The sequence below is a fragment of the Peromyscus leucopus genome, chromosome 6, assembly GCF_004664715.2.
Source record: "Peromyscus leucopus breed LL Stock chromosome 6, UCI_PerLeu_2.1, whole genome shotgun sequence".
Classification (NCBI taxonomy): Eukaryota; Metazoa; Chordata; class Mammalia; order Rodentia; family Cricetidae; genus Peromyscus; species Peromyscus leucopus.
In genome coordinates this window covers 72,407,464-72,421,421 of record NC_051068.1, presented here as the reverse complement: position 1 = coordinate 72,421,421, position 13,958 = coordinate 72,407,464, and the positions used below count along the sequence as shown (strand labels likewise).

At 46.3% G+C, this 13,958-nt stretch overlaps 1 protein-coding gene and 1 long non-coding RNA gene across 3 annotated transcripts in view; both read right to left on the bottom strand.

The window, feature by feature from the left end:
- The window catches only part of Notch2 (notch receptor 2), a 142,048-nt gene extending 140,043 nt beyond the window's left edge, over positions 1–2,005 (bottom strand). Inside the window, 1 exon segment of the mRNA XM_028860929.2 lies at positions 1,560–2,005. Coding sequence (XP_028716762.1) covers positions 1,560–1,632 — 73 coding nt within the window. The 5' untranslated portion in view covers positions 1,633–2,005.
- Positions 2,006–8,372: 6,367 nt separating this feature from the next.
- The window catches only part of LOC119088203, a 30,865-nt gene continuing 25,279 nt past the window's right edge, over positions 8,373–13,958 (bottom strand). For both annotated transcript variants that reach the window (XR_005091811.1, XR_005091812.1), the window contains one exon: positions 8,373–8,913. This is a non-coding gene — a long non-coding RNA (uncharacterized LOC119088203). The remainder of the gene's footprint in view (positions 8,914–13,958) is intronic.

Here is a 13,958-nt window from a genome sequence, read left to right as displayed (position 1 = left end):
ACACGCTGGGGCTCAAAAGGAAGGCAAGCCCATGTCACAGTGTCACCCATTTCTGTCACCAGTCTTAGCATGCATGTTTGCAAATCACTTTACAGTCCTACTTATTAGTCCCTGCAATAATCTATTTTAAAAAAAAAAAAGTTATGCTTTTAATCCTGTTTCATAAGGGAAGAGACACAGGTCATGAAGACTAAAGTTATCATTTTACTAAGTAAAACCCAAGTCATGGTGGACCAAGGATTGTAATCCTCAGAAAAATCACACTAATTATACACCTCTGGACCCTAATTCTACACTTAAGGCCAACAGCTTCACTCAAAGAAAAGGGCAAGGCAAAAATGCCACCACCAATGAGTTTTTAGTAAAAGTTTCAGAAACTGTTCATCCTCACAAAGCCTCCTGGCTGGCTTCTGGAAACCTAGGGACCCAGCAATGTAAGACATTTGAACTTCCCAAAAAGTATCTGGTTGTTGCTGAACAACCCAGCACTGTTTGCAGGTGATAAATAATCAAGTCCTGCTCAAAACATCTGCGATTGGCATGTCAGCTGCCTGTTACAATGAACAAAGACCGTATTTTTCTGAAACTCACCCTTTCTCTGAAAAGATGTACCAGGGTGTTTTTTCTGAAAGTTAACTCTTCTTGAGCAAAGGGAGGCCCCTTCCAGTTCAACAGACATGTTGTACAAGGTAAACTCCACTGGAAGCGCAGACTTCATTCAGAAAGACTAACACGCTACGCTGAAAGGACTTTCTGAACATCTTTTAAGCGCTACAGGTTTAATATACATTCTTTTAATTAATCCTATTAGCTGGGTAATTTCATCCCCATTTTATTGGTGAGTTAATACAGTAGATTTGAATCCAGGATTACAGAGCTAGGCTCCAAAGCCCAAGTCCTTTCCATACAACATTCCAAAGAAATGTAAAAAATCTAAAGATGTGGGTGGGGTAGGTAAAGTACGATTCGATTTCCTTTCCTGGCTCACACCGTGTTAGTGAGGCTGCACGGAATATCCAACCACACATAACCAGCCTTTCTAAGCAGGCACTCTGGATCAACGTCTCCACTTTTCCTCGCCTACCCCTGCCCCACCCCCAACGGTGCCAAAAGAGCAACAAGCTGCTGCCAGGTTGGAGGAGTTGGGGATTGTCACACCACATTCCTGGGGCTGGACGCACACTGGAACCGCAGCAAGAGCTCCGCGCCTCGGAAAGAATAACAGCAGTTGAGATTTTCAATCATGTGGCTCAGCACGCTGCCACACCAGTTCCCCCACTGCTGCCTCCACCTCTCCAAGACCTGAGCCCCACGCCCAACTCCTCCCTGGGACAGACCGATCGATCCGGGTGTCAAAAGCCGGGCGCGCCGCAAGCCCTTGCCGCCCTCCCGGCCACACTAGCACCTCGGGCCGCTCGCTGCTCGCCCGGGACCCCGCAAACGCGGAACCGGAGACGCTACGCGACGCCAAGATTCGAGGCCCGAACCGGGCAGCTTAGCGGGCGCAGCCCGCGGAGCGCAGAGACAGAGGGATGGTCTCCCGGGTGCCCGGTACTCACCGCGCGCGGGGCCCGCGCCGCACAGCCAGAGCCACAGCAGCGCCCGCAACGCGGCGGGACGCAGAGAGGGCATCTTCGCGGCCGCCGCCCGCGCAGATCCGCATGGGGAGCGGGTCCCGACCAGGAGCCCCGCTCTCGCGTGCGCTACCCTGTCCCCGCGGCTCGCCAAGTCCCCGAGCTCCCGCTGCGTCGCCCCGGCACTCCGCGCAGTCAGGCCGCCGCCCGAAGTTTGGCTGAAAGTTTCTGGCTGCGCGGCGCGGTGCGGCTGGGTGGCTCGCGTGTCCTTCCGCCTGGGCCTCCTCCCACCACGAGGCTCCGCCCCCGCCGCCGCGGCCGCGCGCCCAGGGGTTTCCCGCAGAAAGAAGCGCCGGCCGGCCGCGCGCGGAGGGATCTGCGCGAGCAGCACACAGCAGTCAGCCCTCCCGGCCCGCCCGGTTGAGCTCGGAGCAGGGGGTGGCTGAAGCGCCCAACATCAAACGCTGCTGGTGTTTGCCGGGATCCTGAACTTGTAGGGAGAGGCAGACCTCATGCTCCGTACACCTACACACTCCTTGGCTGGTTAGAAGAATGAGGGAGAGCAGAGGCAGGGCTGTCAAAGGAGGGCGGGGGGCAAAGGCGCCAAAGTCCACTTAAGAGGACATTATTCCCTGAGATGCTCTGTAGGGCTCGTTCGTTCGTTCGTCTGTCCGTCCATCCATCTACCCGTTTTTAGTTCGTGTAATGAACTTCGTGTAGCAAAGTGCTCGGGGCACTTTGCTACACGAAGACAATTTAGGGGGGCTTCCATGGGACAGGTATCATGACAGCCGGAGCTCGAAACGCGAGTCAAAGGTGTAGAAAATGGTAAGAAGAGCCAAGTATACTCTCTGTAACCTATCAATAGCTGAGAGTTGAGAGCAACCTAAATGCCCCACCCTTGGGGACCAGATGAATAATGCATAATTATACGTGAAGTGCATACAATAGTTGAAAACACCATCCTCATATACGTCAACCTTAAAACCAAAATGACGATGAAAACACAAATTGCAGAGGGACGCTCTAAGAATACCATTATATATATGTAAAATTTTCAAAATAATGCTATTCATTTCTTATGGATGTTTGTGTACATAGTTTTAAAAAGAAGAAAAAGCCATTACCCTAAAAGTGGTTATTTCAAAGTGAGAGTAGAGGGTGTGATCTGGCCTGGTTATAAATGTGTTTGTAGAATAGGTGAAATTAACAACTACACTGAATTGCATGAGCCACACAGGAGTGTTTGTATTTCTGTCTTCTTAACTACCTTGGAAAGTATTTACGGCCAAGGACCATGACCTTCATCACCAGTGTCTACCACACACTAGATAGTGAACTAAAATGCAGAATACCTCTCAGCAATTGCAAGTTGGTGTGAACATGAAAACTGCGTTTTAAGTACTATAGGGATAGATGTGGTTGCACAGGCCTTTAATCCCAGCACTCAGGAGGTAGAGGCAGGCAGATCTCTGTGAGTTCCAGGCCAGCCTGGTCTACAAATCAAGTTCCAGGACAGTGAGGGCTGTTATACAGGGAAACCCTGTCTTGAAAAAAAAATAAAAACCAAACAAACAAAAAACCTAGAAATGGCTCAGCAGGGTCTGAGTTCGAATCCCAACACTGACATTAAAAGTCAGGTTTGACTATGTACATGCCGGAAACAGCTCTAGGGGGTGGAGTTAGGAGCTCTGGGGCTTGCTGGCTGGCAACCTAGTTCAGTAAGAAAACCCCTTCTCAAGGGAATAAGGTGGAGAGTGAGAGAGCAGACTACCTGACATCCTCTGGCCTCCACACACAATGTCTATACACCATACACGCATACATCATATATCACACATACCATATACTACACACATATAGTACACCATATACACATATGCCATATGTCACATAAATACATTCATATACACATGCATATTACTTTAGGAGAGATAAGCAAGTATTTACTATTACTGCAGTCACATCAGGATCCTAGAACCCCCTTTTAAAAATGGCATAATTGAGGGCTAGAGAGGGGGCTCAGTGGTTAAGAGCACTTGCTGCTCTTGCAGAGGACCAGGGCTCAATTCCTAGCACCCACATAGTGGTTCACAACTGTCTGTAACTCCAGTTCTTCTCCTGTGTCCACAGGCACCAGCCATGCACATGTTGTACAGAAATACACGTAGGCAAAGCACCCATACGCATAAAATTAAATTTAAACAGCATAGTTAGTAAAAAAAAAAAAAATCACTTTGCAATTTCTGCTCGTGCAGTGTGTTTAAAGAAAAATAGTAACACTAACTTTCATTTGTTGACGCACAGTTTTACCAGTCTGATCATCCACTTTACTCACTAAGAGAGTAAACAGTGAGTTGCTGCATGTAAATTTTAAATTGACCTGCAAAGATCGGATTTGTCACAGCTAGAGTATACACAAAAGAAATAAAAGATACCCATCTTTGAATGGCAGCTCCAGAAATGACTGTAGCTATGACAATTATTAAAATAGATGTGTTCCTCATGGTAACAGCTTTAAAGAAAGTAACTATCAGGGCTGGGGATACAGCTCAGCAGGTAAAGCGATTGCCTCACAAGCATGGGGACCTGGGTTTGACCTCCCTTGCCTTAAAAGGTGGGGGAGGGTTGCAGAAAATGGTTTATTGGTTAAGAGCTCTGCTCTTCCTGACGACCAAAGTTTGGTTCCCAGCACCCATGTCAAGTGACTCACAACCTCATATAGCTCCAGTTCTAGGGGTTCAAAGACTTCTGGCCTCATGGGTACCCAAACATATGTGCACAATCCCCATCGTGTAATATATTAAAACTAAGTCTTAAAACAAAACCAAGCATGGTGGCATGTGCTTCTAATCCCAGCGTGAGGGAGGCAGAGACGGGAAGGTCCCAGGAGCTTGCTAACCAGCCAATAGAGCATAATTGATGAGCTCTGGGCCAATGAGAGGCTCTGTCTCAAAATAAAGTGGATGGCATTCCTGATAATACCATCCAAGATTATCTTCTGATCTCTATACACATGTATATACATATGCTTGCATACCTGCAGATACATGCACACCCATTTGCATGCACACACATACACACACACACACACACACACACACACACACACACATACACATACACACAAAGAAAATATTACATGACTTCTGTTGAATTGTTGGAATGTTAAGCTTATTGCATATGTTCCAGTAAGCAATAAGTTTAACATAATGTGTAAATATTATAAATGGAAGAAGGAATGAAAAGGGACAAGTAAAAAAGATTATAATCCTATCAAGTATGCTATGAGTTCAGCCCAGAAGTAGTCATGGAAAGTTTCGGGAAGAAGCCAATAATAAGTAAACTAAGAATCAGAGGATCAAATGATCAATCAGATGAAGAAATAACCAATCAGGTGAGCAGGTACTTCTCACATTTAGAGGCTTACATCTGTCCCAGGGACAGTCTGTGAAAGCAGGTAAGCAAGGGAGATGGGAGTTTGTACCTGAACTGGGAAGACAAGACTCTAAGCAGGAGCTGTGAGGACTCGGAAAGATGGGCTTGGTCTCCAGGATTAGCACAAGTGAGAGAGCAAGAGTAACATTCAGGAATTGCCATGACCTCGCTACCTTGGGACAGGAAGACTCCATTTCCAGATAAAGGCTAGCAAAAGGAAGAGAACGGAAGTTTGACAGAGGAGATAAGTAGGTAAGAAATCAGCGTAGCTGGAAGGGGATGCTGTGTTCAGGAGTTACAGTGGTTGTCTACCTTTGGGAGAGCTGGGGGTAGCCTGGCTGATCCACAGCACCACCACAGCCTTGCACTCTTGCAGTCGGCCTCTTCTCTGGGGGAAGTCTAAATGTCCCTGTATGCATCTGTTTTCCCGCTGCCTAGCAGAAGCCAGGGTGGCCGGTAGTAGCATCCCAAAGCCTGAGCCATAGCCTGAAAATGTGAAAGGCCTGAACCTGCCTGCAAAGCTCAGTCCCAAATATGCTGAGCAGTGTAGCAAGACTGGGGATCACTCTTCTCCTGAGGACAAAGCTCCTAATCAAAGCAAATCCTCCTCATAGGAGAGATTGGCAGGGACACCTTGGGGGAGTCCTGTAGCCAATCAGAGCAGCTGCAAGTCTTTGGTGATCCATAGCTTCACTGGTGCGAAGAAAAATGGGATCCCACAAACTTTCATCTGAAAACATACTCTGCCTCCAGAGCCCTGTCAAAACTCCTAGTCAGTTGGTACAGAAATATGAACAAGGCCTGCCAATGACTTTGGTTTTACTCAAAACTTCAAATACACAGATAAGCCCCTATTATTTAAAACCCACACATAATAGTTCCTCCCGCAGTAAGAACAGAAATGAGGGCTTGTCTGCTCTCCAGTCTGTCCTCTCAGAACCAACAGGTCCTGACACACTCAAGGGCAGAGACTTCACTTGTCTAGCCTGTCCCAGTCCTTAGGGCGTTTATATGCAGAAATGTTCAATAATATATGATAGCAAGGTTGTCGTGTTTTGACTTCAGTTTTGTTTTATTTGGGTTTGATTGGGGTTTCTCTTCTGAGACAGGCTAGTCATAAACATGCTATGTCACCAAGGATGGAGATTTCTGGTCCTTCTTCCCTTCTCTGCCTTCCAAGTGTTGGGATTACAAGTGTGCCATCTCAGCCAGCTGAACACATTCATTTTCTTTCCTCCAGAAGCCATTGAGCCCGGGTGTGTGTTCGTGTATGAGTGTACATGTATGTGTGTGTTTGTGTTTGTGTATGAGTGTCTGTGTATGTTTGTATGTGTTTGTGTATGAGTGTGTGTGTATGTGTGTATGAGTGTGTGAGTATGTGTGTGTTTATATGAGTGTGTGTATATGTTTGTATGTGTGTATGAGTGTGTGTGTATGTGTGTTTATATATGAGTATGTGTGTATGTGTGTGTTTGTGTATGAGTGTGTGTGTATGTGTGTGTTTGTGTGTGAGTATGCGTGTATGTGTGTATGTCCCCTATGTGTTGAAATGAATGTGTGGGAAGTGAATATATGTGTCCACATGAATTGAGAGCAGGTGTGAGACTGTGTCTTGGAGAATTCCAGACACGATCGGCCAGATATTATAGAGACTGAAGTAGGGAGTCTCAACAGGGCTCAAACCCGAGCTGACCTACACTACATATCTCACCACCTAACGCAGGAATCTAAGGATATGGGATGAGATGTTAGTGGAGGCAGGAACTACAAGTGAGGTTTCTTTTTAAAATGCCTTCTTTTTGGATGGTGCTTTCTACTTTCCCCACGCACTTTCAGGTGTATTATCTCTGTCACTCCTCAAAGCAGCCGTGGGAAATAGACAGACCAGTCATTATTATCTTCATCTCACAGATGGAAGAAAAAAAAAATGAAGATAAAGTGTCTTGCCCGAGGTGAAATAAGCAATGAACGACAGAGCTAAGACACAAATCCCTTGGCTTCACACTTTTCCGTCTCATTGCATAGGGCACAACAGCACAAGCATTCTCAAGGTGCCAGTGAGGGCGCAGGGCCCTGCAGCCACAGGGCACCAGCTTCTGGCCACCTTTGAACTGGCACAGGGCAAGCTGAGCCCCCACAACTGGGAAATCTGACCAAGCACGTGTACTTTCCTCTTTTAAAGCCGTTTTGAGAGCTTGCATTCTGCAGAGCGTGTCCTTGACTCTGCAGCAATACAAATAAAAATGAGTTGCAGCTCCCTCCCGCTCTGTGGAGAACACAGAGTAACACCACAGCTACAACAGAGATAAACTACAGGGCCCTGAGAACATAGACCGCACTGAGATTAATTTCAAGGCCACTTGTATCAAGTCCTTATCCTGAATGATGGGACCAAGGTGGCTGGCATAACTAATTGAGAACAGTTTGAAGACAGGGGCCATCTCTTATTTATCTCTTCAGGTTTGCAGCCCCCCAGAAATGGTTTTTTTTTTCCCCTCAACAAAGTTCTCAGTAAAGACCCTCATTCTCCAGGCCTGTAATCCCAGCATTCAGTAGGTGGAAACAAGGAGAATCAAGGTTCAAAGGAAGTTCAGTTTTGGCATGGACTATGAGGCAAAACCTTGTCTTAAAAACAAACGTGAGAGTTGGAGAGATGGCTCAGCGGTTAAGAGCACCAGCTGCTCTCCCAGAGGACCTGGGTTCAAATCCCAGCACCTACATGGTAGCTCACAACCATCTGTTTCCAGTTCCAGGGGATCCAACACCCTCACACAGACATACATGCAAGCAAAACACACATGACATAAAAAAATAAATTATAAATTATTTTTAAAAAACCAAACATGAAGCAAAACAAAACCAAAGCACTCTACCCTCTGAATGTTCTGTGCAGTTTAGCTAAACAGATGACAAGTTTCAGTAGGCAAGAATTAACCTCAAGATTCCAATTGGCTGTCAAACAGACCAACCAATCAGATCCACTCTGAATATAGACCCAACTGCCCTGCTTTAACGAAGCATATAAGTAATATAAGATACTATAATTTGGGTGTCTTAATGTACTTTTCCCTTTTACAAACATACGTTTCTCATTCAATATTAAAGAAAGGAAATTTGGAGTCATCTTTAAGACAGTGGTTCTCAACCCTCCTAACGATGGGACCCTTTCACGCAACTCCCCATGTTGTGATCCCCCAACCATAAAATTATTTTTGTTGCTACTTCATACCTGTAATTTTGCTACTGTTAGGAATTGTAACGTATATATCTGTGTTTTCTGACAGTCTTAGGCGACCCCTAGGAAACCCCCCCAAAGGGGTCACGACCCACAGGTTGAGAGCCACTGCTTTAAGGGACCCTCTCCCTCACAGGCATGTGCTGCATGACAAACAAATGGGACCTTTGAATTTTTAAGTAGGGATCCTGTGCTCTTCAAAAGGTGAGGAAAGCTAACATGTTAGCATCGGAGCATCACTTGACTTTTAAACTTCTCTTCCATATTTTACACGAGAAATATTATACTTCACTTCCTAAGTAGGTGCACACATCTCATAAATACAAAACACACATGCACATAAATGGCTGACCTGTATGTGCCAAGGCAGCTCTCCGACTCCAGAGCATCATAAACCCACAACTATGCAATTATCAAACCCACGGTATTATTGGCTGAGTCTCATGGCTTCAGTCACTAACATGGTGATGCAACTCCAGACCTTTATGGAATGTTATGGCATTTGTTCACAGAAACGATCCCATTGTCTCTACCCATCGTCTTGCCTTTTGCCTTCATGAGTAGCCAAGAAATTCTTGCAGAGTGAGGTCCAGACTCTCAGATAGTTTCTCCCTCGAATGTAGAACATCGTTGTACAACAGAAGGGCAGGTCCACATCGACAACCTCTGAAACAAAAGGGACGTTTGCATACTATGCAGAATCCCAAGACGATTAATGAAGTATGACTGTGGAGGCACCAGGAGTAATGAAGGGGAATCCCTTTTTATAAAAGTGAGCATTAACCATCTCCTTCTGAGTAAGTAATTCATCAGGAGGTAATTATTGGCTGGCAACAGATATTTATAATAGAAGCGAACACAACCTTAACCATAGGGGTGCCTCTGAAAACACCCTAATTAAAAAGGGAAAGAGTAATTTTATAGGAAAGTACAAATCAGTGGTGTGTATGGCTGCTAATGTATGCAAAGAGACGGGTGGTAATTGCTGGGCCCAGATAGGTATCTGCCGCTGAAGATAATGGGCTTATAAACATGCAAATGGGGTTTTGGATGAAACCATGGGTGCCCCCAGTAGTTTTGGTGAACATGGGGTGAAGTATGCGACTGGATATTGGCAGGTGAGGTGTGTTTGCACTCAAATATCCCGGATATCAGCTTGCTTTTGCTTTTCATCGTTTTGCTGTGTTGGCGATGTTGGAGGTGTGACCCCTCTCATCTTGCTGAGGTCCCTGGCATGACCCTGTTGCCTTCAAGCCTGTGTGTGTCTTTCCCTCTCAGAACAGTTGCTGGACATTGAAGCAGAAATCAAAGAGCAAATGGTGGCAAGCCAGAGACTGTTTCTCGCATTAAGATCTGTGTCTGAGTCTGGGAAGGGGCAACCAGTGTGCAGAAGAGCTCTGAGGGTGAACCACACCTCTGTGCAGGACAGGGGTACCTGAAGTGACTCCATCCTTGTCTGTTCTGATGGCTGTCACTGTCATCATTTGTGAGATTTTCTGAAAACAAATGGTTGGGTGAATAGACATTCTTTTCGTTGTTGTTATTATTCTGGTTTTTTTGTTTTCGAGACAGGGTTTCTCTGTGTATCCCTGGCTGTCCTAGAACTTGCTCCATAGACCAGGCTGGTCTCGAACTCACAACCATCTGCCTGCCTGGTTTTTTGTTTTCGAGACAGGGTTTCTCTGTGTATCCCTGGCTGTCCTGGAACTTGCTTCATAGACCAGGCTGGCCTCGAACTCACAACCATCTGCCTGCCTCTGCCTCCCGAGTGCTGGGATTAAAGGCGTGTGCCGCCGCCGCCGCCGCCGCCCCGCCGCCCCCCCGCCGCCACCCGCGCCACACCGCCGCCGGCCGCCGTCGCCCACCACCACCCTGGTGAGAATAGACATTCTTATCATACGTTATTGATTTGCTTATTTAGTTGTGTGTGTGTGTGTGTGGGTGTGTGTGTGTGTGTGTGTGTGTGTGTGAGTACAACCTTCAAGAGTCCATGTGGGTCCTAGGGATCGAACTCCGGTCTTCACACTTGGCAGCAGCACCTTTATCCATAGAGCCTTCTCTCCAGCTAGAGAACAGGCATGAATAAAAGAACTAGTAAGATAGATATGGATGTACTTAGGCAAACTCCAAGTGCTGGCATTAAGAAACCAACTTTTACTTTTCAGTTTCAAAAAAAGCGCAAACACGAAGAAGATAGTATTGTTCCTTAGTCACCTATCCTCTTTGGGTTTTGAGGAGAAAAGGGAAGTAAGAAAACTTGAAGAAAAGAAACACAGAACAGAAGAACAGGAAGGTGAAAGGGTGTCCTGGGGCAGCGGTGCACCTGCTCAGATGCAGGGAAGTAGCATGAACAGGAGCAAAAGAAGAACCAATATGGAGTTCCCCCTTGCACATCCCCATTCCCCTCCCAAAGGAGACCACAGCAACATCCCAGAAGCAAGAGAAGCAGGCCTCGGGCCACCTCCCTGAGTTCAAAGCATCCACAGTCCAAATTGGTCCCTCTACATTGTGAATATTCATAGATTTTTAGCAATAACAACACTAATGACCTGGGCAGCCAGTGTTGATGCCATGCCTACACCAGTCCAATGCCACACTTAGTACTTTGGTTGTCATGTGCAGCTTCCAAGTGTGCATTGTTCTCACTTTACAGAGAAGTGAACGAAGACCATTAATCTTCTATACGACACAGGCTTAAGCCCCGGCCCATCGGCATGGCCACGGATCTCTGCCTCGGAGAGCCAAAGCAGCCTGTTTTAGTGTGTGTTCCATTGCTATGAGGAGACACCACGAGCGTGGCAACTCAGCCCAACTAAGACACTACTCCCCTCAGAGGACTCATTGGAGCCCTAAGTGTGTTGTCTTCCACTTATCAAGAGCCAGGTCTTCCACCGTCCTTACGAGACCACAGACCTCTGCGCTCCCCTAAAGCATGGCAACCAAATTTCTGTTCATCAGCCTCCACTGCCGAACGAAGCAAGGCTTGGCCATCTTCCCCACTGTGCCTGCCCCGGGGAAGCCCAGACAACTTCGGTGATTGGTTCTATGCTACAACTTTTAATTTTGAAAGAGTCTCTTCTATATTCTCTGCCTAGCAGGAGATAAATCCAATAAAGAATCAATTCTATTTCTTGCCCATAACTTTAATTATAGACATAAAAATGTCAATTTTAAAATATCTTATGATAATATTACCACTGATAGTTTTGGGGTATTTATTCAGATGTTCTTCATAGGCATTCCCCCACCCGTGTGTGTGTGTGTGTGTGTGTGTGTGTGTGTGTGTGTGTGTGTGTGTGTGTATGTGTGTGTGTGTGTATGTGTGTGTGTGTGTGTGTGTGATCAGAATGATGCCAAGTGTGTTTCTCAATCACTCTCCATCTTATTTTTGGAGATACAGTCTCTCACTGGACTCAGAGCTCACTGAGTCAGGTGGACTAGCTGGCCAGAAGTCCCAAGGCTCCCCCTACCAGCCCTGGATGATAGGCGTGCACAACCACTCCACCTGGCTTTTCACAGGAGTGCTGGCAATTCGAACTCAGAGCCTCAGGCTTTACAGCAAGTACTTTATCAACTGAGTCACCTCTGCACCCACTCATATGTGCATTTCTATGGAGTGGTAATCCAGACACTTCCTAGTCTGGATCCTGCTTTCCTTGGGTAGCCCATAGATTCTGTTTTCCCTTGTGGCTACATAGATGCCATGTGCAGCATTGTTACCGTCTACGGAATACTCTGGTGTTAGTTGATACGTGAATGTCAAATACTTCCTCTGTAGTTTGGGATCGGTGTTCAGAAGTCGTCTACCTTACTGAAGGGACAAGCCCTGGGGACGGTGTCTATCCTACCTCTGCTTTCATGGCCGACGTCAGCAGGACGAAGCAGTGGGCCCCTCCTCGTCTCCAGTCAGTGAGGACAGTCACCTGAAAGGATCCCCCGCTGCCCTTTCCCCCAGTGCACTCTGCCCCCTCCACGGTGCAGATGAGCTTTGTCACACTGCTCTTTCCTTCTTTCTGTTCCTCGTTTCCTTCCCAGCAAAAGGCTTCACTTCCTACTTCATCAAAGACGTGTCCCAGCTCCACCATCACCTCCTGTGTCAGGTCGGCTCTCACCCTCACGTCTATGCGAGCCGGCCATCTAAGAATTCCCAGGCCCTCCCCTCAGACTTGAACTCTGCTCAACCCTCTTGAGGGGGCACTTTACCCCTTGCCACCCCTTGCTACAGTTTACCCCTGACAGCTTTACCTTCCTACATGTAGAGAGCGTCTACCATGTAAAAGTAATTTTGAACTAGAGATAGACAAGGCAGTTCCTATTCCCGAGAAGCTTCCAGTTACTTGGGAGGATGGATAGCACATCAAAATCAGCCCAACAAAATGAGGTGTCATAATAGAAATATATGCAGGAAACAAATCCAAAGGAGAGTGCATGGAGTCCTGTGGAGATGACATCATGTGATCTCAGTGTTTACAGGTACACTGAATTAGAGGGCACCCAGCTAACAAGGGAAAAAACTTATTATGTGACAATTTCTCACGAGATTGAAACATTCCATTCTGTGGGGAAGTTCACTATGCAGGAAGGTAAACTTAAAATAGTGTCAGGAAGTCCCTGAAACTGACCAGATTCACTAGGGTTTTGCTGATGTTGCTGGTCAGAACCTTTGGTTTTCTCCACTCTGTTGAAATGGTTTTAATGAAATTACTTCTATGTGTCACCAGACTTCCAACTGCCAAATCTAACAGACAGATTCTCAGTCCTTATCCTTCTTGACCTGTTTGTGACATCACCACGTAACAGCACCAACAACCTCACTGAACCTCATAGTCTCCCTTCTCACACTTGGTCAGTCTCTTGATGACTTTAATCTCACAGGACTTTCCAAAGCACAAGAGCATTTTATGACTCCAAACTTAAAACCCATCCCTCCAACTGGTTCATGCCTCTGTAGACTGACATAGTGATCCCTTGACTGCTGGTCACATTCACTCCTTTCCTGCTGCTGTCCAGCACAAACTGTGTTCTGGGGCCATCAAATTACTGGGCACTCCCAATCAGGCTGTGGACTGGCCTTCTGACCTTTCTGTATGTACTTTCTTTGCCCAGAATGCTTTTTTTTTCCTTCTCCCTGCCCATTGTTTTATCACCTGTGGAGTCCTGTTTCAAAGCCTCGTCTAATCTCTGAAGCCTCCTTAGACTAGTGGTTCCCTTCCTGAGCTCCTCCAAATCTGACTTCTATACCTTTTAACAATAATTGAACAAGTAGCTGCTGAAGAAGTGTTGTGGAATATTTCTTTACACTGTGTGAAGATGCGTTTCTGTGATCAGTTTAATGAAAAGCTAAATGGTCAATAGCTAGGCAGGAGGTATAGCAGGACTTCTGGGCAGAGAGAGCTCTGGGAAGAAGAAAGGCAGAGTTGCCATCCAGACGCTGAATAACCAGGATGGGCATAATGGAGATGAGGTAACAAGTGCGTGGAAGAACATAGATTAAAAAATAACCAGTTAATTTAAGTTATAAGAGCTAGTTAGAAATAAGCCTAAGCTAAGGCTGAACTTTCATAATTAATAAAAAGTCTCCATGTCATTTTTTTGTGAGCTGGTGGTCCCCAAAGAAAAATCTGCCTACATAGCACTCTACCTTCTTACCGTTGTTACTCTCATAGAAGACTTTCTATATCGGTCTATTGAATAAGTGTTAAGACCTAGCA